This window comes from Misgurnus anguillicaudatus, chromosome 19 (genome assembly GCF_027580225.2).
Source record: "Misgurnus anguillicaudatus chromosome 19, ASM2758022v2, whole genome shotgun sequence".
Classification (NCBI taxonomy): Eukaryota; Metazoa; Chordata; class Actinopteri; order Cypriniformes; family Cobitidae; genus Misgurnus; species Misgurnus anguillicaudatus.
Genome location: NC_073355.2, coordinates 20998555 through 21024744, shown reverse-complemented (window position 1 = coordinate 21024744; position 26190 = coordinate 20998555). Strand labels below are relative to the sequence as shown.

Sequence of the window (26190 nt, the reverse complement as noted above, 5' to 3'; positions counted from 1 at the left end):
CTTGTTGGATCAAATACGAACATTTTCTGAGTTAATTTCAACCCAGCTGCTGGGCTTATCCCTTTTTGCACCAACGATGGGTTGAAAATAACCCAGCATTTTTTAAGTGTAAATTGTTTGCTGTAAATAGTTGTGCCTTAACTCTTAGATGTATGACCTCACACAAAACTTTGCTCCACCCTGATACAGAACTTATTTCACGCCACGGTGTTGCAAGCCATGAGATTGTAAGAAGGACAATATTAACAGCATCTATTGCTCCATCACATTGTTTAAACGTAAGCCACTTTTCAGTATTTAACAATCACTTATCAATCATGATAATTACAATGTGCTAATCCCTGGCATTAGTGTCTTTATTTATGGTCGCTATGGCATGAACAGCAAGACAGTTATCTCAACAACTCTGCTTTAAGTTAAGCCCTACCTGAACCAGACTCAACCTTTGCATTCAAAACCTTTAATACGGCCACTTGTTCTCTGTGCTATCTGTTGTGCAATGAAAGGTGCGCTTGTCAAACATGACACAGCGCGTAAAAATCTCTCCATGCGTGACCTTACGATAGAAACGTTACATTGTGTAATAAACCCAAACTTGTAAGCACACTGATATCAGCCTTTTTATTGTTTTCCTAATCAATAATAAAGTCAAAACAGACAAGTATAGCCCTGTGAATCAGATCACAAGAATCTGCAATAAGAGAGACAGGAAAGAGAACAGAAAGACCATTAGCTACAAATTTGGCATGGTGACACAAAAGGGGGCCAAAGGAAACGGTATAACAAAAAATTTACATGCAAAAATCAAGGGGGAAATTTTAGTGTTATTGACTGTATGTAAACAAAATAAATACTTTCAGGAATATACAGCAAGAAGCAAAAATAAAGTATTCAGAGGACATTATTGTGGCTATCGTTGACAGATTGATGGCTAGGGTTATTCAAGCCAAACAGGATATCATTCAAACAGTGTTTCTGAGGCATCTGTACTTTACTAAGCCTTCACCAGTAAACATTTTCCAGTTGATCACATCCTAAAAAAAAAACTTTTCTGAATTAAACATTCTCAGAATTGGCCTTATTTCATGGCAATAATTAATTAAAAAAGTGAATTCACAGCCAGCGCGCATGTACATAATGAATAAACTTTGCCTTGAGTGTGTGGAGACTGAACATTTGTAATCACAACAGACCTGGGACCACATCAGCCATGCTACATAAAGTTCACATATTGATATCCCTGCTTTCAGCATTGATATGAGGTATAAAAGACATCACCTGTCATGATTTCATATCAAGTTATCAACAGTTGAATGGATTTCCCCAGCATTTCGACTTTTGCACAAGTCCAAGTGGTCAGTTTTTGTTCCCTATTAGATGCACCTTGCATGTGGTTCTGTCCTTCAAAGCATCATGGTGGGTTTTAAAGAGGGGTACATTGAATAACAAATGCAACAGAACATTAGATGACAGTAAATCAAGATCGGTGTGACAGCGGCCAACAGCGCTGATGGAAGACAACGCGGTTATTGATCGTTATTGAAAAATAAATGACAATAATACTTGTACAATACAAAATAAAATGTAGTTCAAAGTAATACTTTGCCCTGTATGCACAATGCAATAAGTTGGCTGAATTCCACGTGGACTGATCATTAGGACCTAACCTATTTAAATGGCTAAAGCCCAGAATACACTGCAGGATTTTTGCACTCCTATAAGATCTTTACCTTATCACACTGTGCAACATGGATTGTTTAAACTTGGGTACGACAAGCATGTAGACTGTACGATGATGACACAAAAGATTCGCCGTCTGCGTCACACGTTAGCGCGACGTCATGAGCGTGAGCAAGTGGTAAACAAATACCAGTATTCAGGTCGAAGCAGCAAACACACTGTGAGGTGATCATGACGAATTTCTGACACTGTCAGAAAACTATCGTAGGCTATCTTTGGAGGCAAGACCGGGAAAACGTCCGTCTTTGAACCTCTCTCACTGTATGACATAGGACCACCGATGAAGAGCCATGACTACAGAAATTGTGATGATTGTTTTCACGATGGCAATCTTTCGTCTGGGACAGCCAATAATCGTGCAGTGTATCCCGGGCTTAAGGCTACGTTACACTGCAGCCAAAAGTGGCCCAAATCCCACTTTTTTGCCCAAATGTGGCCCATATCTGATTTTTGTATGAAACGGCACAAAATCCGATTTTTTATTAGATCCAGTCCACCTTCATATGTGGTCCTAAATCGGATTGATGTATTGCAATGCAAATTCAAGTCTGATCATTTCATCCGACTTTTACGAGCGGCATCCATGTTTATTTATGCAAACACAGTGCGCTGCATCTAAAGTCACGTCTTTTTTTGCGCAAGCGAGTCACTTCAGGGCAGTATGGGGACGACACAAGACTGATGGCAGTCCCATGTAATTAATAATGTGAACAACAGCGCAAACAGAAAATCAGATTTCTGCAAAAAAAAAATCCAAACTGTGCATTAAGTCCTGCAGTGTAAACTAAGCCTAAGGGGGCATGCACACCAAATCTTTTACGCCGGCGTATGTTTTTTAATGTTTCCAATAGAAGCGCTGCACATTTTTGTGTATCCGTAGCCTGACGTGCACCTCGCAAAAGTTTTAACAGCGCGTCAGTTCTACGCGGACCGCAAGCGCCCTGATTGGTCCACCAGTACCCCTCCCATCAGGTAAAAAAACTGTGTCATAGGTATTTCCGTTTGCGACGGTGAAAATAAAGAATGGCCAAGTTGAAGTGTGATTTAACTCAAACTGCATCAAAAGTCGTTATTTACTTCCATCATTGCTGGTCTTCTCAAATCATACACAAGTTGCTGTTTCTTCTTCGTTTGTGGGTTAACTTGCCAAGCCTCTTCTTCTTTGACGGTTCTTTGATGGTTACACGCGTGGATACTGCCTACCAGCGGTCTGCGCGCGTGTTTGCACGTCGACGCGAACGACGATGCAAAAGTATAAATGAAAACCGACGTGGAACCTACGCCGTAGGACCTACGCACAACTATAACGAGCCCTTTAGCATCGAAGGTTGACAAATATTAAACTTTGGGTGAAAACCTCAGCTCGTCAATGTCAGGTCTCACACGGCCGTCCAATCACAGTAGAGGAGGGGCGGGATAAACATCACAACCACCAACCGGCGCATCGTACAATGACTGATAAACAAAGCAGAAGTATCACAGCAACCAAAGCGCTCAGCGGAAGAAAGCTGGCAGTCGGCAGAAAAAAAGCTGGCACTCAGCTGTGTGTAAAAGCTTTGGTGTGCACGCCCCCTAAGAGCAGGAGTCATCTCTGGTGAAAGGCTTTTCAAAAACACAGCAATCAGTACACTAGGGGCCATTTTAACACATAGCACATTTTTCCAACCCAAAAAGTAAAAACCGTGGATAAAAGAAAACACTCCGGTCCATCCCAGTGAACTCCCCTTTTACAACCTGTCTTACATACATCCATGAGAAAATTGGAATTAAAAGATACCACACACTCCCACCCCAAAGCCCACCCTCGTTTCAGCACACTAAGGTATTCATGGTAATTACATAATCAATGGCTTTTAACATATTCTACGCTTACTAAAATTAATCCTACCCTTTTCTGCCACCTCCCAATTGACCAAATTGACCCTTTAAAAACAGCATCTCGGTTACACAGTACACATTCTGTGCAATCAGCCTGGGTAATTTAATTCACCATTAAAAATAATCGGGTGTGAAAAAGTGCTAGACGGGATTCAAGGAAAAGAAGTGGATGGAGAAAAAGAGGGATGAGAAAAGCACACAGACGATATTCTTGATCTGACTCTTGCCAATCTGCACTTACAAACTTGCATGCGGCGCCATCTAGTGTATAGCCCTTGGCCTCGCAACCCAAAGGACAAATAAAGACATGATGATGGGTCAGACTCAATCACTTTATCCCCCCCTCCAATTCACCTGCCAGTATTAAAAAAGAATACATGTTTTTTTACATACAGATATTCTTATAAATATATATATTTATATATATTTATATGGCCTTCACTGAAATATCATGTGAGCGTTTCACATTGACATAAAAGTACCATAATCTCTATATAGCTAAGTGGAAAGTGGTGTCAGTGTAATTTAGCAGGCAGCAGTTTCGTCTTCACTTTGTGTTGCACTCGTTCACAAGAATAAAAAAAATCTCTCCTTCTTTGTTTTAGCCACTTCAATGAATGCTTGCAACCCTTTCTGATAGATTTGCCCTCTACACATTTTCCTGAGTAATACTTTAATCATTGTAACAGACAAATTCAGTTCTGGGAGACTCCCTGCAATAGCTATTTTATAGTTGTCTGTACAAACCTGTGAAGTCAGTTTCTAAAATGTGAACGTCTACTGGAAGAAGTAAACAGAACAGGACCTTTGATACTGTACTTATGCTTTAAAAGCGTTTTCCCTCTACTGATTAACAGAACAGACCTAAAAGTCTACTAAAAATGAACCTGAACATTTCATTTCAAGGAAGGTGAGAAGAAGAAAAATATCAGAAAAGGCCAAAGGAGATGGGATTTCATATAAACATAAATGGCAGTGAGAAAACATTACTCAAAAACTTTGCAAATAAAATAGCAGAACTAAATGACAATAATAATAATAATAACAACAATAATAATAATAATAACAATAATAATAATAATACAAAATAAAGACAGCATGACAAAAAATAAAATAGGGAACCTCCATCTGAGCATCTAGGGGCATGTGAGCCCATTCACCTGTAGCTTTGGCTTGTTGGGGTTTTGGAGCCAGTGCTGACTGCGTCGCTGGCATCAGCCAAAAGACCGCTATACCCTGAGAATTCGTTGACATGTGTCTGTATGCTGTGATTTACATCGCCCCTTGAGTCACTGCTGAAGGCCAGAGAAACTCGCCCCCCTTTAAACTGCGCCCCAAACGCCTGGGCAAAGTTTTCTATCTGATAAGAAGCCTTGGCTGGGTCCAGGTTTGTGAGATCCTGGGACGATCCCAGGGAGAATCCTCCAGTAGTGGCAGTCGCTCCGGTTTTCGGCCCTTGAGGTTCCTTTTGACTTCCCATGTCTGGAGGCTGAGGTGCGATTTGGTAGGTGTTGGCATTGGGGGTGTGTGGAGGAGGCGGAGGGGACGTGTGCTGTTTGTCCATCTGCTCCGTGAGCTCCTGCGAAGGTGTGAGCTGCTGTTGCGTGTGCCCGGACTGATCCAGGCTGCTAATGTGGAAGCCCTGCGGAGATGACGAGCCTTCTAACAGACCAAAGTGGGACTTTGGCACAGAGAGGGAAGGTGAGGATGAAATGGGATGTGAGAACGGGTACTCCAGAGGTGAAGAAGTATACACATGCTTGTCTGAGAGAAGAGGGCTAGGCCCAGGAAACGGTCCTGTGGTATTAGCAGAAGAACCAGAACTTGGGCCCAGTGGGAAGCCCATGGTGTGACTGGTCCGCTCTAGCGCCTGTAAGAGAAAACGCGAGTACTCGTGCATCATCGTGGATTTGTCTCCGCTGTTGGGACTTGAAGGGGCATCATCAGGTCCCAGATGGTCTGGGGCATCTGCGGCAACTGTCTGGAGCTCAACATGATGGGGATCTGTGATGTCGAAGTGCACGTCAGGCTTGGTAGCATAATGGTCCAACAAACTCTGCAGAACCTCATCGGGGATTCCAGACTTATCTTGTTTGATATCGCCAAGAGAGGAGGAGTCCAAGAGTACCAGTGAGGCATCGGCATCCAGAACCCCAGAAACGACACCCTGAATGACCGTCGGCTGCGACTGCAGATGACCGACGCCTACATCGTAGTCTGAAGCCCCAGAACCCCCACTGTTTGCTGTGTTGAGGTAACGTCTCTTCTTCAGAAACTGCATGGCATCATCATAATTGCTACTGTTAGGGCCCACTTTGGCCCCAGGCAAAAGCCCAAGAGTGTCCAACCCTCCTCCCACAGGTAGCTCCATGCTTTCTGGCTTGGACTGATCTAAGGGGTTAGGATTTTTTTCTAAAGACTTTCTGTTACCCTTCTTAAAGGCCATTTTGGGAGCCCGTCCGTGTTCCCCGTGGCCCGCCTGGTCTGAAGATGTTGTTGTAACCCCATTGTTCCTGCCGGAGTTGAAGTCATGAAGGCCATAAGCTTCCGCCTCGTGATTTTGCGTTGCACCAGTGGACTTCTTGCGCTTGCGTTCACTCCCCTCCCCGGCATTTTTCGACTTGCCTCGTTTGCGTCCTGGCGTGGCGACATTTCCCTGAGTGATTCCATAGCTGCCGTGTTCCCCTTCGCCCAACTCGTGCTCCGCCCCATCCACACCCTTTTTTGTGGCATCTCCACACGTCCGTTTGTGCTTCAGCAACCGGTCCGTTCTGGAAAAATACTAATGGAGGAAAAATATGAGTAAAAGGACAGTTAACAGTTAATTTAATGAAATCATCCATTATTGCACAAAACCGACCTGTTGGCAGGTATCACACTTGTATGGCTTTTCTCCGCTATGGGTTCTCTTGTGTCTTTCCATGTGATACTTCTGAATGAAACGCATGTTGCACTGATCACAGCTGAATGGCTTCTCTCCTGGTACCAGAGAAAACAATGAGCAGACCGAATAATAGGAACAGAAAAATAATAACTACTCTATCAAAAGTTACATTAAAAACAGAAGCGGTCACAAAAAGTATCAACAACTCGCAAACTAACTGGACAGAAAGAGGAAATGAAAGCTGAAGTTGGCGTAAACTTGAGGAACTTACCACTGTGAATCTTTTCGTGTCTTTGTAGGAGGTATTTCTGAATGAAACTCATGTTACACTGAGTGCAGCGGAAAGGCCTCTCACCTGTAAAAAACATTGACAGTCCATCAACAGAGCCAAAAAAACACCACAATGGCTTTGGTAGAAGTATTTGGCAGAAACATTTGTAATGTTATTTTAGTACAAATGTTTAAATTATTACTACTTAAATGAATAGTTTACCTTCAAAACACTGCTGAATTCAAAGTATATATCAGATAACATTCAAAGAAGTTTAATGAAAATATAAGTAATGGTTCGTCTATTGAGATGCTACTAAACTCTATGCTCAATAAGAGGATTTATCATCTTGAGATGGTGCTGAAGCTTCCTTCCTGTGTGAACATTTAAGCTGTTAAATTTAATAATGTATTTAGTTAGTTATTTTGTAAACTGTTGCACATTTGGAGTTATTTGAGTAAATGTCCTTGCTCTTCCAAGCTATATGATGGTAGGAAACAGGGACCAGGGAACAACTTCTGACTTTAAACCCCAAAAAAGTGCATTAATTCTTCACAGAAGTAATGTAATTCCACACAGCTACAATGAGTTTATTAAAGTCTTCTGTGGGAAATGGATGCAATTTTGTAAGAAACATATCCAGATTATAAACTATAATACTAGCTTCCGGTAATGGTAATCTTGGACTCAGCCATTCACGTGAGTTTTAGCATTCGTTGCCATGGGTACGTTGTGCAGCGACTCTCGTGAATCGTGAGTCTAAGATAAAGTCGTTACCAGAAGCTAGTTATTTTCATTTATAAAGTTTAAAATACTGATATTTTTCTTACAATATTGTATCGATTTCCTGCAAAAGTCCTTTATTAAAGGTGGGGTGCATGATCTCTGAAAGCCAGTGTTGATATTTGAAATCACCCAAACAAACACGCCCCTACTCCAATAGAATCCGGACCTTCTTTTGATAGACCCGCCCTACACATAAGCAACCCAGACAACGATGTCGTTTAGTAGACATCCCCCTTACTGCTGATTGGCTACAAGTGTGTTTTGGTACTCGTCCCGACTCCCTTCTCCAAAGTGTTTTTCAAAACTCATGCATCCCGCCTTTAACCCAATGGAGACGTGTGGATTGCCAATGTAAAGGGTGAATGCACTTTTTTGGGTTTAAAGTCAGAAGTTGTTTCCAATTATTTTCCAATATAATCCTGGGAAAACAAAGTGTCTTGAGGCGCGCACAAGGAACTGCATTGCCAAATAAAGAAAGCTCTTTTCGCCCACAATGCTAATAGTTTTAAAGTTTTCTGAACTTTAAGTAAGCTAAGACAAAACTCGCGTTTATATCAGTGACACGTGCGCTGCTGGAGCGATGTAGTTTGACGCACCATTTGCTTATAGTACAAACAACATCCTTGATCAGAAAGACGAGAAAGAGATCCAAAGGTTAAGGTCTAATAGAAAGTAAAGGGCGTCAAGACCTTAAAACAGACTCTATGGTCATCGCCTCATATTTATAATATCCATATCTAGAGCTCAGTTTCTCATATACAAGTATATCCTTGCCTGCAGGTTTGTGCATATATTCATACCTGTTCATTTTACATATTGCCTTTTTTAACGTATACTGTATGAATAAATACAATATATAATAATGAATGCATACTATAGCTTCAATAGTCTATAGTCTATTAAAAACTGATTTCAAACAAGATTCTGTCTATCAAGACTTAATCTGTTGTTATCTTCTGGACATTTTAACTTTAACACTAACTTTAACTTGCCTATATTTACAAACTGAGTAGGGATGCGCGATATATTGCACGTGATTGTCATTGCGCATCTTGTCAGTGAAGCCGGTTCTGTAATTAGAAGTAAATTGCAAATCACCTGGAGCGGCATTTACTACACAAAGCTGTAGTTTACTGACAATTGGGGCAATTGCGCATTAATTATTGCAGACGTTTCATTTCGAAAGTGAACTACAGCTTTGTGTAGTAAATGCTGCTCCATCTGAATAACAGGTGATGGCGATTTATTTCTAATCAGGGAACCGGCTTTACTGATGTGATGTGCGTGATATTGCATGCGATTTATTGCGCATTCCTAACTGTGAGCATTTAGTTAAAAGCTATAGTGAGTCGCAAATGTCTGCAAATTTTTATATTGCAAAAACAATATAAACTGAAAAATCATGTATACCGTGAAATATACAGTTACCATGAAATAAAATTACTCATTCCGTGAAATGGATTTTTGGTCATACCGACCACCCCTACTTGTATCTGTGCAATTTCTGTCAAGGCAAACAAACCAGCGGGCCTTTACTTGTTGCTTATTGACGGTTATTCAAAGGTAAAAGCCAGAAATGCTACATCTAACGATGCGTTTACATGCACAAATCTACACTAATTATTATTAGTTAATAATATATTAACTAATAAACAAAATCCTTTCATCTTTAACCCACAAAAAAAAAAACTAGCTGAAACCCAAAAACACAGCGCCTATCATCGAGTTCACAGTTTATCTCTGGATAAATATACAAAGTCAAAGTTGAGTTGGAGAAAGTTGTTTTTTAGAAGTTTCCGAGAAATACGCAATGAAAACACACTTTTTGAAAGGCACAATGCTATTTTATTGCTTTATGTAATGTTATGAAAGTACACATAAACGCTGCAGAATGTACAGCGAGTGATCCCATTACCTTAATAATGCATGTTACCATTGCCTTTCCATGTGAATCATGTGATACGTAAATAAAAGGTAAGTATAAGACGTGAACTTGAGCACAATTTTTCAAGGTATTTTGCATCCAATTAAGAACTACAGTACTACAGAACTACAAAAAATGAATTACTTTAACAAACCACTTTCTGTATTATGTATTAAGAAAAATGTATTTTTGTATACTTAATGTAGCCATTTTAGAACAAGCACCCTTAATCCCATGGTGGGAAAGTGTTAAATTAAAGGCGGAGTGCACAATGTTTGAAAGCCAATGTTGATATTTGAAATCACCTCAACAAACACGCCCCTACCCCAATAGAATCTGGAACTTTTTTTAAAAGACCCGCCCCACACATACGCAACCCAGGCAAAGATGTCGGTTAGTAGACACGCCCCTTACTGCTGATTGGCTACAAGTGTGTTTTGGTAGTCGGCCCGTCTCCTTTTCCAAAGAGTTTTTCAAACATTGTGCACTCCGCCTTTAAAGGGACAGTTCTTTGAACTTTAAAAGGAATTATCCCTTTAAAGTCAATTTGTGATACATATGTCTATTGTGCAGTTTGCACACTAACCTATGCTGTGCACTAACCTGTGTGTATAAGCACATGTCTGCGTAAATGATAGGAACTGCGGAACGCTGCACTGCAGTGCTCACAGATGTGCGGTTTGGAGTTTGGAGACAAGCTGCCTCCATCTGGATCCAGCATCAGAGACTATAAACAAGACAACAATTGGCATTAGATAACATTAGAAGTTTTCATATGCAAAATTAGATTAAGAATAAGGGTATTAACATACTGTCTCAAAAATAAACATGGCAACAAATACCACACAGCTGTATGTAAATGATGTGCGTGTTCGCACCTTCGACTCTCCTCGTTTCCTTCGAATCTTGCCCTCCTGGCCCTCACCATTTGACCTTCGACCTTTCCTCCCTGAGGACTCCTTTACCAACCGCCCTGACAGCTGGAAGGACAACAAAGACGGGATTGAAAGTGGGCAAAATCCTCCCCCCTAAAAAAATTCCATTCAGTCACGCAATAAAATTTTAAGTAATATAAGCATTGCATGTTGAAACTGAAAACTGTGCGAGTGAATGACACTGTGTATTTAGAGTCTTACTAAACAATGAGTCTAGACTGATTTTTTTAAATGGCCACAAATGCACAAACAGACATCAAGCATTACTATATAATACAAAGAGTAGATGAGAGTCTTGTTTGAATATTAAAAACGATTCCCCCATGTATATGTGGCAGAAGGCAGGGTGGTATAAATCTCTTATTACGAGTCTTTATATCTATCCCTTGAGAGTAAATGTCACTTTCTTCATTTTGCTGAGCATCTATGAAAAATACCACACAGATTATTGAACAGCTGCACATTTAAAAATGTCAACAAAAAACAAGAAAGCTTGGAAAAAAACACACAGAATGAAAATCTTACACTGATTTTTGTTAGTAGGCAATTGTGCATTTGACAAAAGAATGAAGAGGAAAAAAACAGACTTTTTTTGTGTCTCGAGGCTAGCCAAAACAAACATTTTCCTTCTCTAGCCTAGGTTTTTTTATGACCTATTTTACAAATTCTCCAACAAAAGACTGAGAAATAAACAATGCTACTTGAAAAAAACTAAACCAACCATGCATAATACAAATAACAGAACAAAAAAAATTGCGTGTTATTTCTCCATACACTGTTAGCAATAACTGCAAATTAGCATGAATCATGATTTTGTTTAATCAAATCATGAAAAATGACATGGTTGCCTTTGGCTCCTGCACAGAGAGAGAAACAGATGCTTAATTTTTCAGCTGGGTTCGGCAACCGGTGCAGATTTAATGATCAATCTTTATAATGCTTAAAACGATAATCATTAACTTTGTGCTCTTATAATCTCGGAAAAGGCTTTATTAACACGGCATGAGAGTCAAGGTGCTGTTTTCCATATGCGTGTACACATTTCTTTGTTCTTGATGTATTTGACCTTGTCAAATCCCACTCGTACTTCCACATGGAAACTAGATGACATCACTAACAGGAAGGATGGTTTATACCCTACGGTATAAATTACTATAGATTTTACATTTTGCTTGGCTTGGGATTAGGCTTCATGATTTGAACCCAGACATTAAATGGAAATCTGCCTTTACTTAAGAGTCCAGAGATTTTAAATTACTAGAAAAAAAAAACAGCAAAACAAAAAGAAAATGCACATTATGCAACACTCTCAAATATAATGAATGTCTTGTGTTAAATCATTCAATGTGAGATGCCCATATGTGAAACATCACAAGCAAAGTAACCATCAACAGCCCAACAGGAAAACAAATAAATTACATGGGAAAATAAACACGTTTCCTTCAGTTCTTATGATTTTGGTGCTATTTTTATCTTTTATAAACAATTATAAAAGCTATATTTTCAATTAGGGCTGTCAATAGATTAAAATATTTAATCTAGATTAATCGCATGATTTCATGAGTTAACTCGCGATTAATCGCAAATTAATCACACATTTTTGTCTGTTCTAAATTTACCTAAATGTAACACTTTTCAAGTTTTTTAATGCTCTAATCAGCATGGATTTGGTCAATATATGTGCTATATGCAAATGTATGTTTACAACAGCTGGTTTACATTTTCAACAGAACCATCAGCCATATATATGATTTTCCCTTTAGAAGACCTCCATTTCTGTTTGCTGCATCATTTGTGACCTGTGCTAAATTTTAACATTCTCTATTAAAAAACCCTTAAAACAATTGGAACAATTGTTGGAATCTGACAAAGCATGACAGAACTATACCTGTTTACGCAGAGCAAAAACAATAATAATATATGTTTTTCTTTTATTGTTTAATTTTGACATTGAGACAGACCGCTTTAAGATACTGTAGGAGTATGCAAGGGTTTAATATAATGTTACACAACAGATACTTTTCCTCAACAGTTAACCAAACATTCACTTCAGATAAAACAGATTATAGGTCATACCTGCGTGAATTCTTGTCAAAACAGACATTTTTAAAACTGTAATTTTGTGTTAGATGTCTATATATATCGGGGTCGCGCACTCGCGTGTGTGCATGCACTTCAGACGTCAGACATTGCTTTTGAGCCTTGTCACTCTTAATAGCTATTTGAACATCAATCAGGTCCCGAGCATTATCTCTCTTTATAACTAATTTAACATCAAGCAAGTCTTGCAGTCTATTTTCTATGATTTCTGAATGCTTTAAAAGCGAAACCAAAGAGTGAAAGACGACGCATCTTTGCTTTAGATTATGGATTTGGGACGGTACACCTCTCAGGAAACGTGCAGATGAAGATAATTTTAGATGTTTAATTACCATTTACAGCATTGGATTCGCTAGACAAGAGCTTAATGTTCTTATTTTGTTACGAAAACCTCCGACTCATCTAGACAGGGTGGGTCACTTGCTGCGTCTCAATTCATCCAGTTTGGGCTAGACCAAGGGTCAAACAGAAATTCTGTGTTGCGTTAATCGAATGAGTGTCGTTAAAATGAATTTGCATTAACGTGTTAATTTTCACAGCCCTATTATCAATATTACTTTTTGACTAATTAGAGGCTGCAAACAATAATTGTATTAGTTGTCGAATACATTTTTAGCAGTGTTTAAGGGGGTTTTCACACCTGCCTTGTTTAGTTCGATTGAATCGTACCAGAGTTCGATTGCTCAGTTGGTGCAGTTCGTTTGGGCAGGTGAGAATGCAGCAATCGAACTCTGGTGCGCACCAAAAGCGGACCAAACAAGCGGACCGAGACCAGCTTGCAGAGGTGGTCTCGGTACGCTTTCAAACGAACTCTAGAGCGGTTCGTCTGTGGTGAGAACACGATCTGAGATCGAACCGACCTAACTGCAAAAGTACTGCGCATTTTGGACTAAACCAGCTGCCGTAGTCAACTGCGCAGTGCATTATCGGATGAGGAAGTGTTTGTTGACCGTTTCTATTAGCAATATTAGCACAATGACAAATCGCGGACATACCTGGAGTTGCGAGGAGGTGCGGGCGGAGCCTCGAAAATTTTTTGTCTTCGCCGTTTGTAGTGCATTAAACCGTTGTTTTCAAGCCGCATCCGCGATTTATTCTGAAAATGAACAGTTTGTCTAGAGTGCTGTATACAAACTATGTATAACAACCACAGAGACATAATTACAGCGCGCAGCCGTCTGTCCATGGTGTCTGCTGTATTATCCTTCTTTTGTTTACTTCCGGGGTTCCTTTGGAATTTGCCGCACGTTGATTCTGACCAATCATGAAGCCGTTTAGGAAATACGTTCAAATACATGTGGCCAATGAGTGATGTTGATCTTATTACATGACAGAATTTTGGTTAGTTTCAATTGGTGCGGATCAGAGCAATCAGTGTGGTGTGAAATGGAACCAAATCTGCTAAAAAAGTTACAATGTATCATTTTTTGCTTTTGGTCCGGACCAAATGAACCGAATTACAGATGTGAAAACGCCCTAAAAGTGTCTATTTACCTCTGTGTCTATTTACCTCTTTACCATATTGCCACAGTAAGCGTATAATAATGATTTATGATTTATTTGATTGGTCAAGTCGGATTTCACAGGAAACATAACTTTTCAAACTTTTTGTGTAATTACGTCACATCAGTAAACAGAAATAAAAGAACCCAGCTACTATATTACATGTGTTCAATAGTTGCATCTATTTAATTGCTAAAAACAACGTTATTTCGTGTATTTGGTATAATACAATGTGCTTGCATGGTTTATGGTTAAAAAACACATTATTTTCCACAAACCATACATTTTTGTAGCTTCAGATATCCTGTCTTCCTATAACGCATGGATTTTGTACAAAACTCATCAATTTGTGTCCCTGATTGGCCAGCTAATCTGTACGTTGTGATTGGCCTGAATACCTCTGACGTCAGGTGAAACTGAGACGCTCCTTGCCATGTTTGAAAGATTTGCAGTTAACAGGAGTTAACTTACAGGCTGAGGAATTATGATAATGTCGGTCTTGTCCATGTCAACAGGCCCAGGAAGTAAACTCTTGCCTACAATCCGTGTGTTTTTGTAGTACAAGAAAAGAGATTTACGTTGGGGATGATAACTCGCGTCATCGTTTACTTTGGGGTATGTACCCTTTTTGCATATTGTAACGTACTAATACACACTTACACACCAAAGGAAATGTAAAATCGTGAATCGGACCATAGTTGCTCTTTAAAGGAATAGTCTACCCTTTTGCCATATTAAACTATGTTATTACCTCAACCTAGACGAATAAATACATACCTATCTTTTTTCAATGCGTGCACTGTACACCGTGTTGTGAATGTGCTAGCATTTAGCCTAGCCTCATTCATTCCTATGCTACCAAAAAAAAGTTTTATTTTGTGGCACCATACTTACTGGTATAACTCCTCACGTAACAGTCTTTAAATAGGGAAAACACGGAAGTGTTTGGTGGCTTCCCTGTTTGGTACCATAGGAATGAATGGGTCTAGGCTAAATGCTAACACATTCACGACGCGCTGTACAGTGCACGCATTGAAAAAATATAGATATGTATTAATTCGTCTAAGTTGAGGTAATAACAGTTTAATATAGCAAATGGATAGACTATTCCTTTAAACTAGTCATCTAGATGGCATCTAATCTGTTAAGTTTTAAGTGACAAACATCTGAAAAATCATATAAACATGTACATTTACTACATCCTTACATCTGGAGAAACCTCTTGTTCTTAAAACTGTAAAAGCTCAAACTGCAGAGTCAAAAGGGGAACAGAGCTTGTATGAAAGCAAGAGTTTATACCAGCATGCTTTAAACATCTGAAGGGATTAAATACTGGCACAGAAACGGCTTTTTAATCGGATCAGTTAAGACATTAGCAATCTGATTTATGTTCAATCATTTATGTTTTCTTTTATTCAGAGCAAATAAGGCAGATATATTAAGTGTTCAGAAGACATTTTTTCAAATATGTACGACTTTTAAGATGTACTTCTGTCATTTCGATGTATAACGACAGATCCTGACCACAGACATGGAATAACTTGCATTATGTTTAAATGTACAGTAATTCTGATGGTATTTCTATAGACAGACACTTACGTTTCCCAGACTGAGGTCGTGTACCACCAGGTTCTGATTGTTACCCAGCGATAACTCCAGCAACTCTCCTCCACTCCGTACTCCGGCCCCGCCCCCCGGGTAGAGGGGCAATCTGTAGTCGTGTTCAGAAACCTTCTCCTGTTTAATGCCCATGGTATGAACATAATCGCCCACACCTCCCATCATGCCCCCAATGCCACCTCCACCACCCAAGCCTCCAGCACTCAGCCCTCCTCCACATTCCGGCGAGTCCCTCTCCTTTTTCAAGATCATCTCATGGGGCTGCAGGTCAGCCATAACCGTTTGACTAGCGAGACGGGTGAAGCTAGTAACAGGGGGCAGGTGGCTGAACATGAGCATGCTCGGACCAAAGCCTGGATCCATGCCACCGTTGGAGCGGAGGAACTCATTGCCAAGTTTGTCCTGGATCAGGCTCATGGTGAAGGGCCGATGCTCAGAGGTTTATCACACCGATGCTAATGCTGGAAAGGGAGATGGGGTCCACTTCAATGCGAAGGCACCTCGTTCATCCTAAAAATGAAAACAGAAATAATGATGATAAATCACAGAGATTAAATTAATACCGATTATGATATTGTGCAACAGAATGATACATTAGCCAGGCTGCTTTTTTAACCATTTAGAGAGCAATGGAATCGGCCCATAACTATTGGGACGGTTGGGTGATTAACAGAATGAATTATCTTTCATAACCCATCATTAAATGCAATAAATTGTTTCGTTTCAACAATTTTTTTAATAACAAATACATGCACATATAGTGGTGTCAAAAGTCCTGGGTGTTTGGTACCAAGTTGGTTCTAAAAAATTAAAAAGTCATCAGTACAAGTTTTTTTTAAAGTACCGGAACCACTGCAGAACCGGGTATACCCGGAACTGATGCGCTGTTTGACAGGTTGTCTGTCTGAAACTTTCATAGACGCAACAAAAAGATGTGAAAAGCACTAATGCGGGGTCACTGAACTCCACAAAATCATTAAAGATGTGCAGATCACACACAGAAATACTTTAGATTTAAGGCAGATCACCAAGAGAATGTGCAAGTGTCGTGATGAAATGATGAAGCACATTAAAGGCCGACATCTGGATTCATTGGAGTTCAAGGAGGTGAGCTTCAGCTTTGCTTGCGATTGCATCATGACTGTTATATCATATTTTCATTTTAATGTAAGATTGAAATAAACCCACGTTTGTGAACTTAATGTTAGTACAAGAGGGCTAATGCTCATGCTGGCAGGTGTCCTTATTAACCATTGAATAATTAAAAAAAATTGCTTTTTGATGACCTGTATATACAAAATGTGTGTGTTAGAAAATAATGAATCTTTGGCTAGCAATCACTATATGATAAATACGATAATGATAATGATAGTGCTTTGTTTTTGTGATTTGATAGTAGCGTAGCTTAAGGGCGATTTATAGTCGTGCGTAGGTTCAGCGCCGTAGCTACGTAGGCTATCCATAGCCTGTGCGTAGCCTGACGCGCACCTCGCAATATTTTTAACAACGCGTCAGATCTACGCGGACCGCAAGCACTGTGATTGGTCCACCAGAACCTCTCCCGTCAGGTATAAAAAACTGTGTCATAGGTATTTCCGTTTGTGACGGTGAAAACAAAGATGAGCCAAGTTGAGGAGTGATTTAACTAAAACTGCATCAGAAGTCGTTGTTTATTTACTTCCATCATTGCTGGTCTTCTAAAATTATACACAACAAGTTGCTATTTCTTCTTCGTTTGTGGGTTAACTTGCTAAGCTGCTTTTTCTGTGACGGTCGCGCTGCTACTGTGGTTACATGCGTGGTTACTGCCTACCAGCGGTCTGCGCGTGTGTTTGCACGTCGACGCGGACGCGGATGGAAAAGTATAAATGAAAACCAACACAGAACCTACGCCGTAGGACCTACGCACAACTATAACGAGCCCTTTGCAGAGCCTTTTGAGCTTAGCTGGCGACTGACGTATTCCTGTGGGTGGAGGTTAGCCAGAGACTGTGTCCAAATTCAAAGACCTTCTAAGGACGTATTTTAAGAACAATTGCATCACAGCAGCGCGACTTGAGGCTAGTAAGGCCGTCCCAATTCAAAGGATGCTTAGAATGTAGCCTCAAAGTGCGTCCTCATTTCTCCGCGCTGTTAAGGACAAAACGAATGGATCCTTAACAGCCAAGGATATCCCAAGAGTCATTGCGCTATCCAATGGCTGGATATTCTAAAATAAACAATTAAAACCTTTATTAAAATACAAGTGTATTTATCAGAAAACATTTTTCTTGTCACCTTTTTAGTATTATAAGTTATGTTTTGTGTTAATAATATTATTTATATGTTGCGTATATTTCTAAGGTTGATTAATTTGATATACTGTTGAATAGATTAATCTACATCAACGTGTCATATTTTCTAAAATAATATTTTTCTGATTCCATATTTATTTTACCAAGTCTAAAACATCTCAACTGTGTCCTGCTAAAGGCGCAGAGGGCGCCTGCAGCAGGTGACGCCAATTATGGGTCCTCCGAAGGTTAGACCGTCTCATTTCAGTTCTCTTCGCGAACTTCTGAGGCTTCCACCTTGAAAGACAGAGTGCTCACCTTTTAAGGTTGCATGCTTATAAGGTTACAGCCCCTGAATTGGGACACAGCTAGAAACTCTTATTTTGATGTCATTCAACCAGGAAGTAGAGGGGTGTAGTCTAAACCGGCCGTTCGCTGTAGGCTTTGAAAGGAGACTTCTGTTAAAGAAAATCGCGTTCATGATTGAGGATAATCTATGCGATTTTACCTAGTTTCTCTGCAGTCGAACCATACACACACACAGTTCCAGGAAATAGCTTAAAGATATATTTATATTGCTGTTCTTCAAACTTTTTCAGGTATTTTTATGATAATAAAGAATATGTATAATGATTATGTTTGACGAGTGTTGCTTTTTCAAATGCATGTTATAAACGACTCAAACTAATAGTGACTTCAGATCGATAAGGACTTACTGATCAAAAGCCGTAGTACGTGAAATAGCTTTGAATAATATCGGCTGTGCGATTCAGAATGGTTACTGGCCACATATTTTTAGTGTATATCGGCATTTATCGGTGCACCCCTATATTACTGAAAAATGCTCAACCCTATTCATAAAAGTACCGCGGGTCTCTCTCTTTCTCCTTGTGCAAATAAAGAAATAACTTCTCACACATAGTGTTAATAGTTGTAAAGTTTTCAAAACTTTAAGCAAGCGAAGACAAAACTCGCATTTATATCAGTAAAGTTTGCTGATATAAATAAAGAGCAACAAGACCTCCTTAAAACAGACTCCATGGTCATCACCTCATAGCACCAGTCATATTTATAATATCCTTATCTCGAGATTCATCTCTCACATACAGGTATTTATACTGCCTGTAGGTTTGTGTATATATTCATACCTGTTCATTTTACACATTGCCTATTTTTAATGTACTGTATGCATAAATACAATCTTTAGTAGTCTATAAAATAAATAACCGATTTAAAAACAAGATTCTGTCTATCAAGACTGTAATCTTCTGGGCATTTTCACTTCAACACTAACTTGCCCGTATTTGAAAACTGTTGTGAGCATTTAGTTAAAAGCTATAGTAAGTGGCAAATTTCTGCAAATGTTTATATTCCAAAAACAATATAAACTAAAAAACTTGTGAACCCCGTGAAATACCGTTACAGTGAAATAAAATGACTCATTCGGTGAAATGGATTTTTTGGTCATACCGCCCACCCCTAATCTGTGCAGATCCTATTCTTAATACCTTAAATCAGTGGTTCTCAAACTTTTTCCGCGTGCGGCCCCCCTTGTGTACGGTGCATTCCTTCGCGGCCCCCCAAAGAAAATTTATGACAAAAATTGTTCTAAAATTTAACATTTTAACTAAACAAAACATTAAGTTATACAAAGTAGTGCTGTTGATTAGTAGCCTTATTTTTTTTTTAGGTTTAATTACACAGAATTCATGATAAATTAATGTATTTTATAAAATGTCATAAAACTGGGGCCCCCCTGGCACCATCTCGCGAACCCCCTGGGGGCCCCGGACCCCAGTTTGAGAACCACTGCCTTAAATGATATCCTATACACTCATTCTGAGTCATTTTTACAACCCAAACACAGAAATAGATCAAAAGAAACACCGGCAAACATTAACATGCTGCATTAGGTCACACATTAGTATACACTTTTTTTTTTTTTTTTACTTCCACTACTGCAGTTAGCTGTTTAGTTCAAAAAGATGCTGCAAACCAAAATAAAATTTAGGAAGCCCAAAAAAGAAAGCAGGACCAGCAAGAAAATAATATTGATAAATTTCCATTTTCAGGCTGAAGAAACAACATATGTCATGCAGAATACTTTAAGATATTATATACACTAAACAAACTGGTTTAGTGTCTGAACACCCGATCTATTTTGAACGATAAGGATTAAGCACATGTTATTAATACAAACACAGATGTTGGGCCCTGTGAACTTGGCCTAGCTGACATTTCTCCTTAACTCCCATTTTAACTTGGACAAGTGTGAGATACCTTTAGTATGAGACCTGTCTCAGATTAGTGTGTGGCTTTTTTATGATAAACCATTATTGTTATGAGTTTGAATGCTATGCGGTACTATAGGACATTAAAAACATATAGCTGCGCTTTGTTTACTACAACAGATTATCACAAAAGCGCACAACAAGGCCAGTGGCGTATATTAAAAAATATTTTATAGTAGTATCAAAAGCTGTAACTATCATACTTTAACAGAAAATGTTGTTACAGTGCTATTTTAAAGGGATATATTTAAGATGACGCAGACGAATACTGCAGACTGGTGTCGCTTTCTGCCTGCGCGTGTATAGAAAGAGTACATGTGTTTCCTGGATGGACAATTTCTCTTCTCCGGATTCATGCGCCATCCGATGATTCATACCTTTCATTTCCCCTAAAATGCCGGTTGACTGGATCTGAACCAGATGTAATGCGTTAGTCAGAACCACGCCATCCATGTCACGTCTGAATGAGCTCTTCGGCTTCGAGGCAAATCTATCCGCATCAGTATGAATCAATTCAGAACGGCAATGCACGGGTACATGACTCGTATCCAAATGTAAAAGAGGTTAAGATAATGTCCAACTCACGCATAGTCTATGAACTTTCTAGCATGCGAAAAGGGCACATTTTGTGGAACTCAGAAACGTGAAAGATAGTGGAACACGCTGTCCCAGTAGAAATGTCTTTCATCTCGTGTAACAGCGCGTGGTTCTTTGTGTTCTGAGTGCGCGCAGACGGCACGCGACGCAGATGGTATGTAAATAGCTGGCGTGCGTACATTAGCCAACTGAGCTAGCACATCAATCAGACAGACACAAATCAATTATTTAACAAGTAGCCCAAATCAAAGCGAGCATTTCATAGTCACAGTGAGCATTTTGGCGAAAAAAGACTCAGCAGTACGAGTCCACGGGGTCTATACTGTGAAAGTAGCTGGTTTCAAGTTTTTGTTTGGAACGCCAGACCGTTATGGTGGGATCCATATTAATAACTTCATGTCGTATCACAAAGGCCATCGTCGCTAAGGCGCTAGCTATCAAGCTAAGCGACACATAATAAATAAAATACATTGGCGTTGTATGTGAAACAGTAAGCGCTCATTTACAAGAAAATAAACAAAGCAACTAAAAGCATGATGCAAAATAAAGATGTTCATATTTTCACACCACATCTGTAAAACAACAAATTAAGACACATAAGTATGTACAACGGTGTGGTTGTGCGAGCGACAACGCTTACCCATAACAAACAGCCCCATGCAACTCTAGCGAACAATTGATGCTTCACGTAAAGCTAAGTGGCTACATGCTACATTACGTCGCTGCGCTTTGTTGTCTACCCCGCTCGCGTGCGCCTCTCCAGCGTTTTAAACTTCACGCAAAGCCCATCTCCGCTTTTCGCTTACCAGTGCATGTCCACCGTCGGCACTTTCTCTCTGTATTTTGCCCCCTCCGACGTTTCTTTTAAGCCTCAGAGTCTAAACATTGTTCTCCCGCAGCTGCTGCGTTCCTCCATCTTGCCTGAGCGCGGGGAACTGTGGGTAGAGCGGACGGGTCCTGCGAGGAGACAGACGCTTCGATCCAGGGCATTGGAGCAGCGTCCGATAGTAAACTATCTCACAGAGGTATCGTGCTGCAGACGCGACCTAGTGGGTGTTGTTGGGAAGATTTTCCCCAGCTTTCATTTAAAGGTGCAATGTGTAATTTTTAGAAGAATCTATTGACAGAAATGCAAAATAATACACAAAACTATATGATGAGCGGTGTATAAAGACCTTTCATAATGAACCGTTATGTGTTTATTACCTTAGAATGAGACGTTTTTATCTACATACACAGAGGGTCCCCTTACATGGAAGTTGCCATTTTGTGCCGCCATGTTTCTACAGAAGCCCTTAAAGGATTAGTCCATTTTCTTAAAAGAAAAATCCAGATAATTTACTCACCACCATGTCATCCAAAATGTTGATGTCTTTCTTTGTTCAGTCGAGAAGAAATTATGTTTTTTGAAGAAAACATTGCAGAATTTTTCTAATTTTATTGGACTTTAATAGAACCCAACATTTAATACTTAATTCAATACTTAACAGTTTTCTTCAACGGAGCCTCAAAGGACCACAAACAATCCCAAACGAGGCATAAGGGTCTTATCTAGCGAAACGATTGTCATTTTTGACAATAAAAATAACAAATATACACTTTTAAAGCACAACTTCTCGTCGTGTAGATCCGGTCGTGATGCGCCAGCTGACCCCACTACGTCACCGCAATACGTCATCACGTCAAGAGGTCACAGAGGACGAACGCGAAACTCCGCCCCAGTGTTTACATGTGTTGAAAGAGGACTGTTCCTACGTTGTTGTATGTCAACTGATACTAATTAATGTCTTTGTGTCAGTTTATTGTTTAAAATGGTCCGCAAATGTGCGTTTTATATATGTAACACGTGACCTCCCCACGTCACTACGCATTTACGTTAGATCGCGCTGGACCGGACCTTGACGAAAAATTGTGGTTTAAAAGTATATATTTTTTATTTTTCTTGTCAAAAATGACAATCGTTTCGCTAGATAAGACACTTATGCCTCGTTTGGGATTGTTTATAGTCCTTTGAAACTCTGTTGAAAAAAACCGTTACGTGTTGAGTTAAGTATTAAATGTTGGGTTCTATTAAAGTCCATTATAATTAGAAAAATTCTGCAATGTTTTCTTCAAAAAACATAATTTCTTCTGGACTGAACAAAGACAGACATCAATATTTTGGATGACATGGTGGTGAGTAAATTATCTGGATTTTTCTTTTAAGAAAATGGAATATTCCTTTAATGGACAAACTTTTTTACTAAGTTGTCTCTGGCAATGACATGTTTGTCCGGTGGCAGCTACCGTAGCTTCTATATGTGTTTCAAAAGCAAGAGGTGAGCAGTGGACTGAGCCTTTGGTTGCAATTCGCAACCTTGCCACTAGATGCCGCTAAAATTTACACATTGCACCTTTAAAATACACATGTTTTAGATTATATCAAAGCACACAGCACCCATTATTTTATATTTCGCTTGACATGGGTATGCAAATAACTAACATCAAGTGCTCAATCTCATAAAATAAATAAATAGTTTGCATGAACTTATGCTGTCGTATATTTCTCTGAAATTGTTATTGAAAGTACCCTATTTTATGTAGCTCTCTGTGACACAGTTTAATGGATAAAACACAATTCCTTAATTAGCTCCTTAATAATTAGTTTTTACGCTATTTGTGCATAGAGATAATGATTCTTACAACCAAGAGAAGATTCAAGAACAAAGAAAGCAAAAGGCATGGGAAAAAGAACACACTAAAGATCAATGATTGTTGCCCTAAAGTAAATTAGTTCTTAAATTTGTCTAACGGGGACCCCGGTCAATAATCAAAGAAAAAGTAGTATAGTTCTCCCACCCTCATATTGTTCTGTATGGGTTTCTTTGTTCTGTTGAACACACACACAAAATATATTTTGTTAAATTATGGTAAGCTTATAGTACATATTGCTTCCATAGAAAAAAACAAATACTGTAAACCTATATCTACTCAATGTTGAACTAAAAGCTCATAACTGAAGGAAACTTGACAAGTCATGTGATATCATATAGATGTCATTTAGCTATTGTTCAAGTGCTTGTGTGTATCAATATCCTCACTGTCCTATTTTTCTGTTTTTTTTTTCTTAATTTTCTATGACATTATATTTAGGCTGTAATGGAAAAGAGTTAATGAATCAAATATTCTACCCCTCAGGCACATAGACAGGTTGTCACTCCTACAAAGAATCTTTGGCCCCATGTGCCGGCCAATAACCAAACATAAACATATTTATGCATAAATTCGATTTATTTTAACATTGTTTGCATTTCAAATAAATTTACTTACCATAATCCTCTATTAAAGGTGCATTGTGTAACATTCAGAAGGCTCTCTTGACAGAAATGCGATATAATATACAAAATTATATCATAAGAGGTGTATAAAGACCGTACATAATGAACTGTAATGTTTTTATTACCCTAGAATAAATTGTTTTATCTACGTACACAGCAGGTCCCCTTAAGAGCCCATTATAGTTCTGCGTATGTCCTACGGCGTAGCCGCAAAAGGCGTAGGCTATAACCTACGGAGTAAATCTTACGCATGACTAGGGCTCATTACATGTAAGTTGTTGTTATGTTTCTACAGTAGCCCTAAATGGACAACCTGCTTTACAGAGCGCGTTTCGTCCCTTCGTTGTCTCAGACAACAACATGTTTGTCCTGTGGTGGCTATCATATGCGTTTTAAAATTCAGGGGTCTCACCACTAGATGCCGCTAAAATGTACACACACCACCTTTAACATTCATAGATACACACAGATTTATACAATCCCAGACACACCACCACAGGCATGCTCAATATTTTAAAATAGCTTTAAATCATTTCTCTGATAAATGCATTTTATACTTTCTTAATCTAGGACAAATAAAGAGAGGATCCATTTAAAAGAGATTTTTTTATTCATTGCTCAAAGCTAGCCCAGGTATCATTAGGTGATTTTTAATTATGATTTTTAATATTACACATGTATAACTGTGGTGCAGTCTATCACATAACCTGATAAAAGGCTATACAGAACATTTGAGATGCCCCAAAGGAGCAAACAGAAAGGATAAGAGTTTCGAATTTCTCGACTTAACAAATAACTGCACAACTAAATATAAGCCATTATTTTAAGGCTAATGGGACAATTATGCTCTTGTCTCTCTTTTTGTCTTGAAATGATTTATATCAATGTAAAGCACTTCTGTCTAACATGCTACAGTATATAAATAAACTTGCATTGACTTACTCCAGTTAAGAGTTAGGCTACATGTTAATAAGGTGGTAAAAATATTGTTGATTAAGAAAAACATCACCTTTTTACATTAACACCATATGTCACTGCTTTAGAGAATGCATTCATTATTCATTAATATATTAGTTTTAATAAGCTATAGACTGTCCAGTTGGAAGCATTCTGACAATTGATGTTATGTCATTGTTTTAGATGTATTAAAACAGTTTGTCCAAAAAGTTAATGCTATTAGAAACCGTTATTATGTTAGTGATGCAGTGAATTATATCCACCAACAAATTGGAGATGCAAACACCAGTGGGAGATGAATTATGACCAATAAAACCAGTATAAGCTAAATGACAACATGGATTATGTGTACGGAAGATTTTACATCTTTTTTATATATTATTCAATGCTTTGAACAACAAATACAAAAAGGCATTTATAACTAGAATTATAAAAGAAGACTGAGATTACACTAAATTTACATTCATATTTACATATTAAGTAAAAAAAGTTAATAAAATAAAATAATAAAAAATAAAAACAAAAATAAATAAAATTACATTATAATACATCAAAAAGTGTAGTGGGTTTTCACATTCCTAAATCAAAATCCTGTAATAAAGGTACATAAGTATCTTGCTTTGGGACTTTTCATCCCTTTTAACGTCTCTAAATATATTGCAAATTCCTCTTTAACACTACAAAACGTGAGGGAGTTTTACAAAATGTACATTTGTAAAATTTAAACAGCAACAACTAATTGTTTTACGACACAGGATATCTTTCAATCCAAATGTCTATCTCCAAATTGCATAATTGGCATATATTAGAGTCCCCAAGATTTTACATCTGTAGCCTACAGGCCGGCGTTCAGTTGCCTTGTATGAAGTGTGTAATCACGAATCTTAATCAGCAGATGGCGCTGCTTGTTTGATTAAGTGACTGCAGGTAAGCATAGTTAAGGCAAACATTTTTATTTGCACACTCCTTTTTGTTTTTCATTTTAATTTAATTTCTAAGAACATATGCTGGCTCAAAAACTCTGAAAAATAAAATGAGGTGTAAAAGGACACCACTGTCCACTGAGCAATATTGATTTTAATATTTGACTGGAAATGTAATCTCAACGATGTCC

General features: G+C 38.7%; 1 protein-coding gene across 3 annotated transcripts; it reads right to left on the bottom strand.

Annotated features, from left to right (window-relative positions):
- Window positions 1-607: 607 nt before the first annotated feature.
- Window positions 608-21821, bottom strand: znf281a (zinc finger protein 281a). Of its 3 annotated transcripts, none has more exons than XM_055191698.2 (7): window positions 21609-21821; window positions 15621-16151; window positions 10362-10463; window positions 10087-10210; window positions 6774-6857; window positions 6479-6597; window positions 608-6400 (listed from the first exon to the last, which is right to left on the bottom strand). In XM_055191698.2, the coding sequence occupies exons 2-7, from the start codon at window positions 16056-16058 to the stop codon at window positions 4775-4777; spliced, it is 2493 nt and encodes an 830-aa protein (XP_055047673.2). In that variant the 5' UTR covers window positions 16059-16151; window positions 21609-21821; the 3' UTR covers window positions 608-4774. The 3 variants fall into 3 exon arrangements, with proteins under 3 accessions (XP_055047673.2, XP_055047684.2, XP_055047694.2); XM_055191709.2 differs by lacking the exon at window positions 21609-21821 and adding an exon at window positions 21443-21583; XM_055191719.2 differs by lacking the exon at window positions 21609-21821 and adding an exon at window positions 20583-21369.
- Window positions 21822-26190: the final 4369 nt, after the last annotated feature.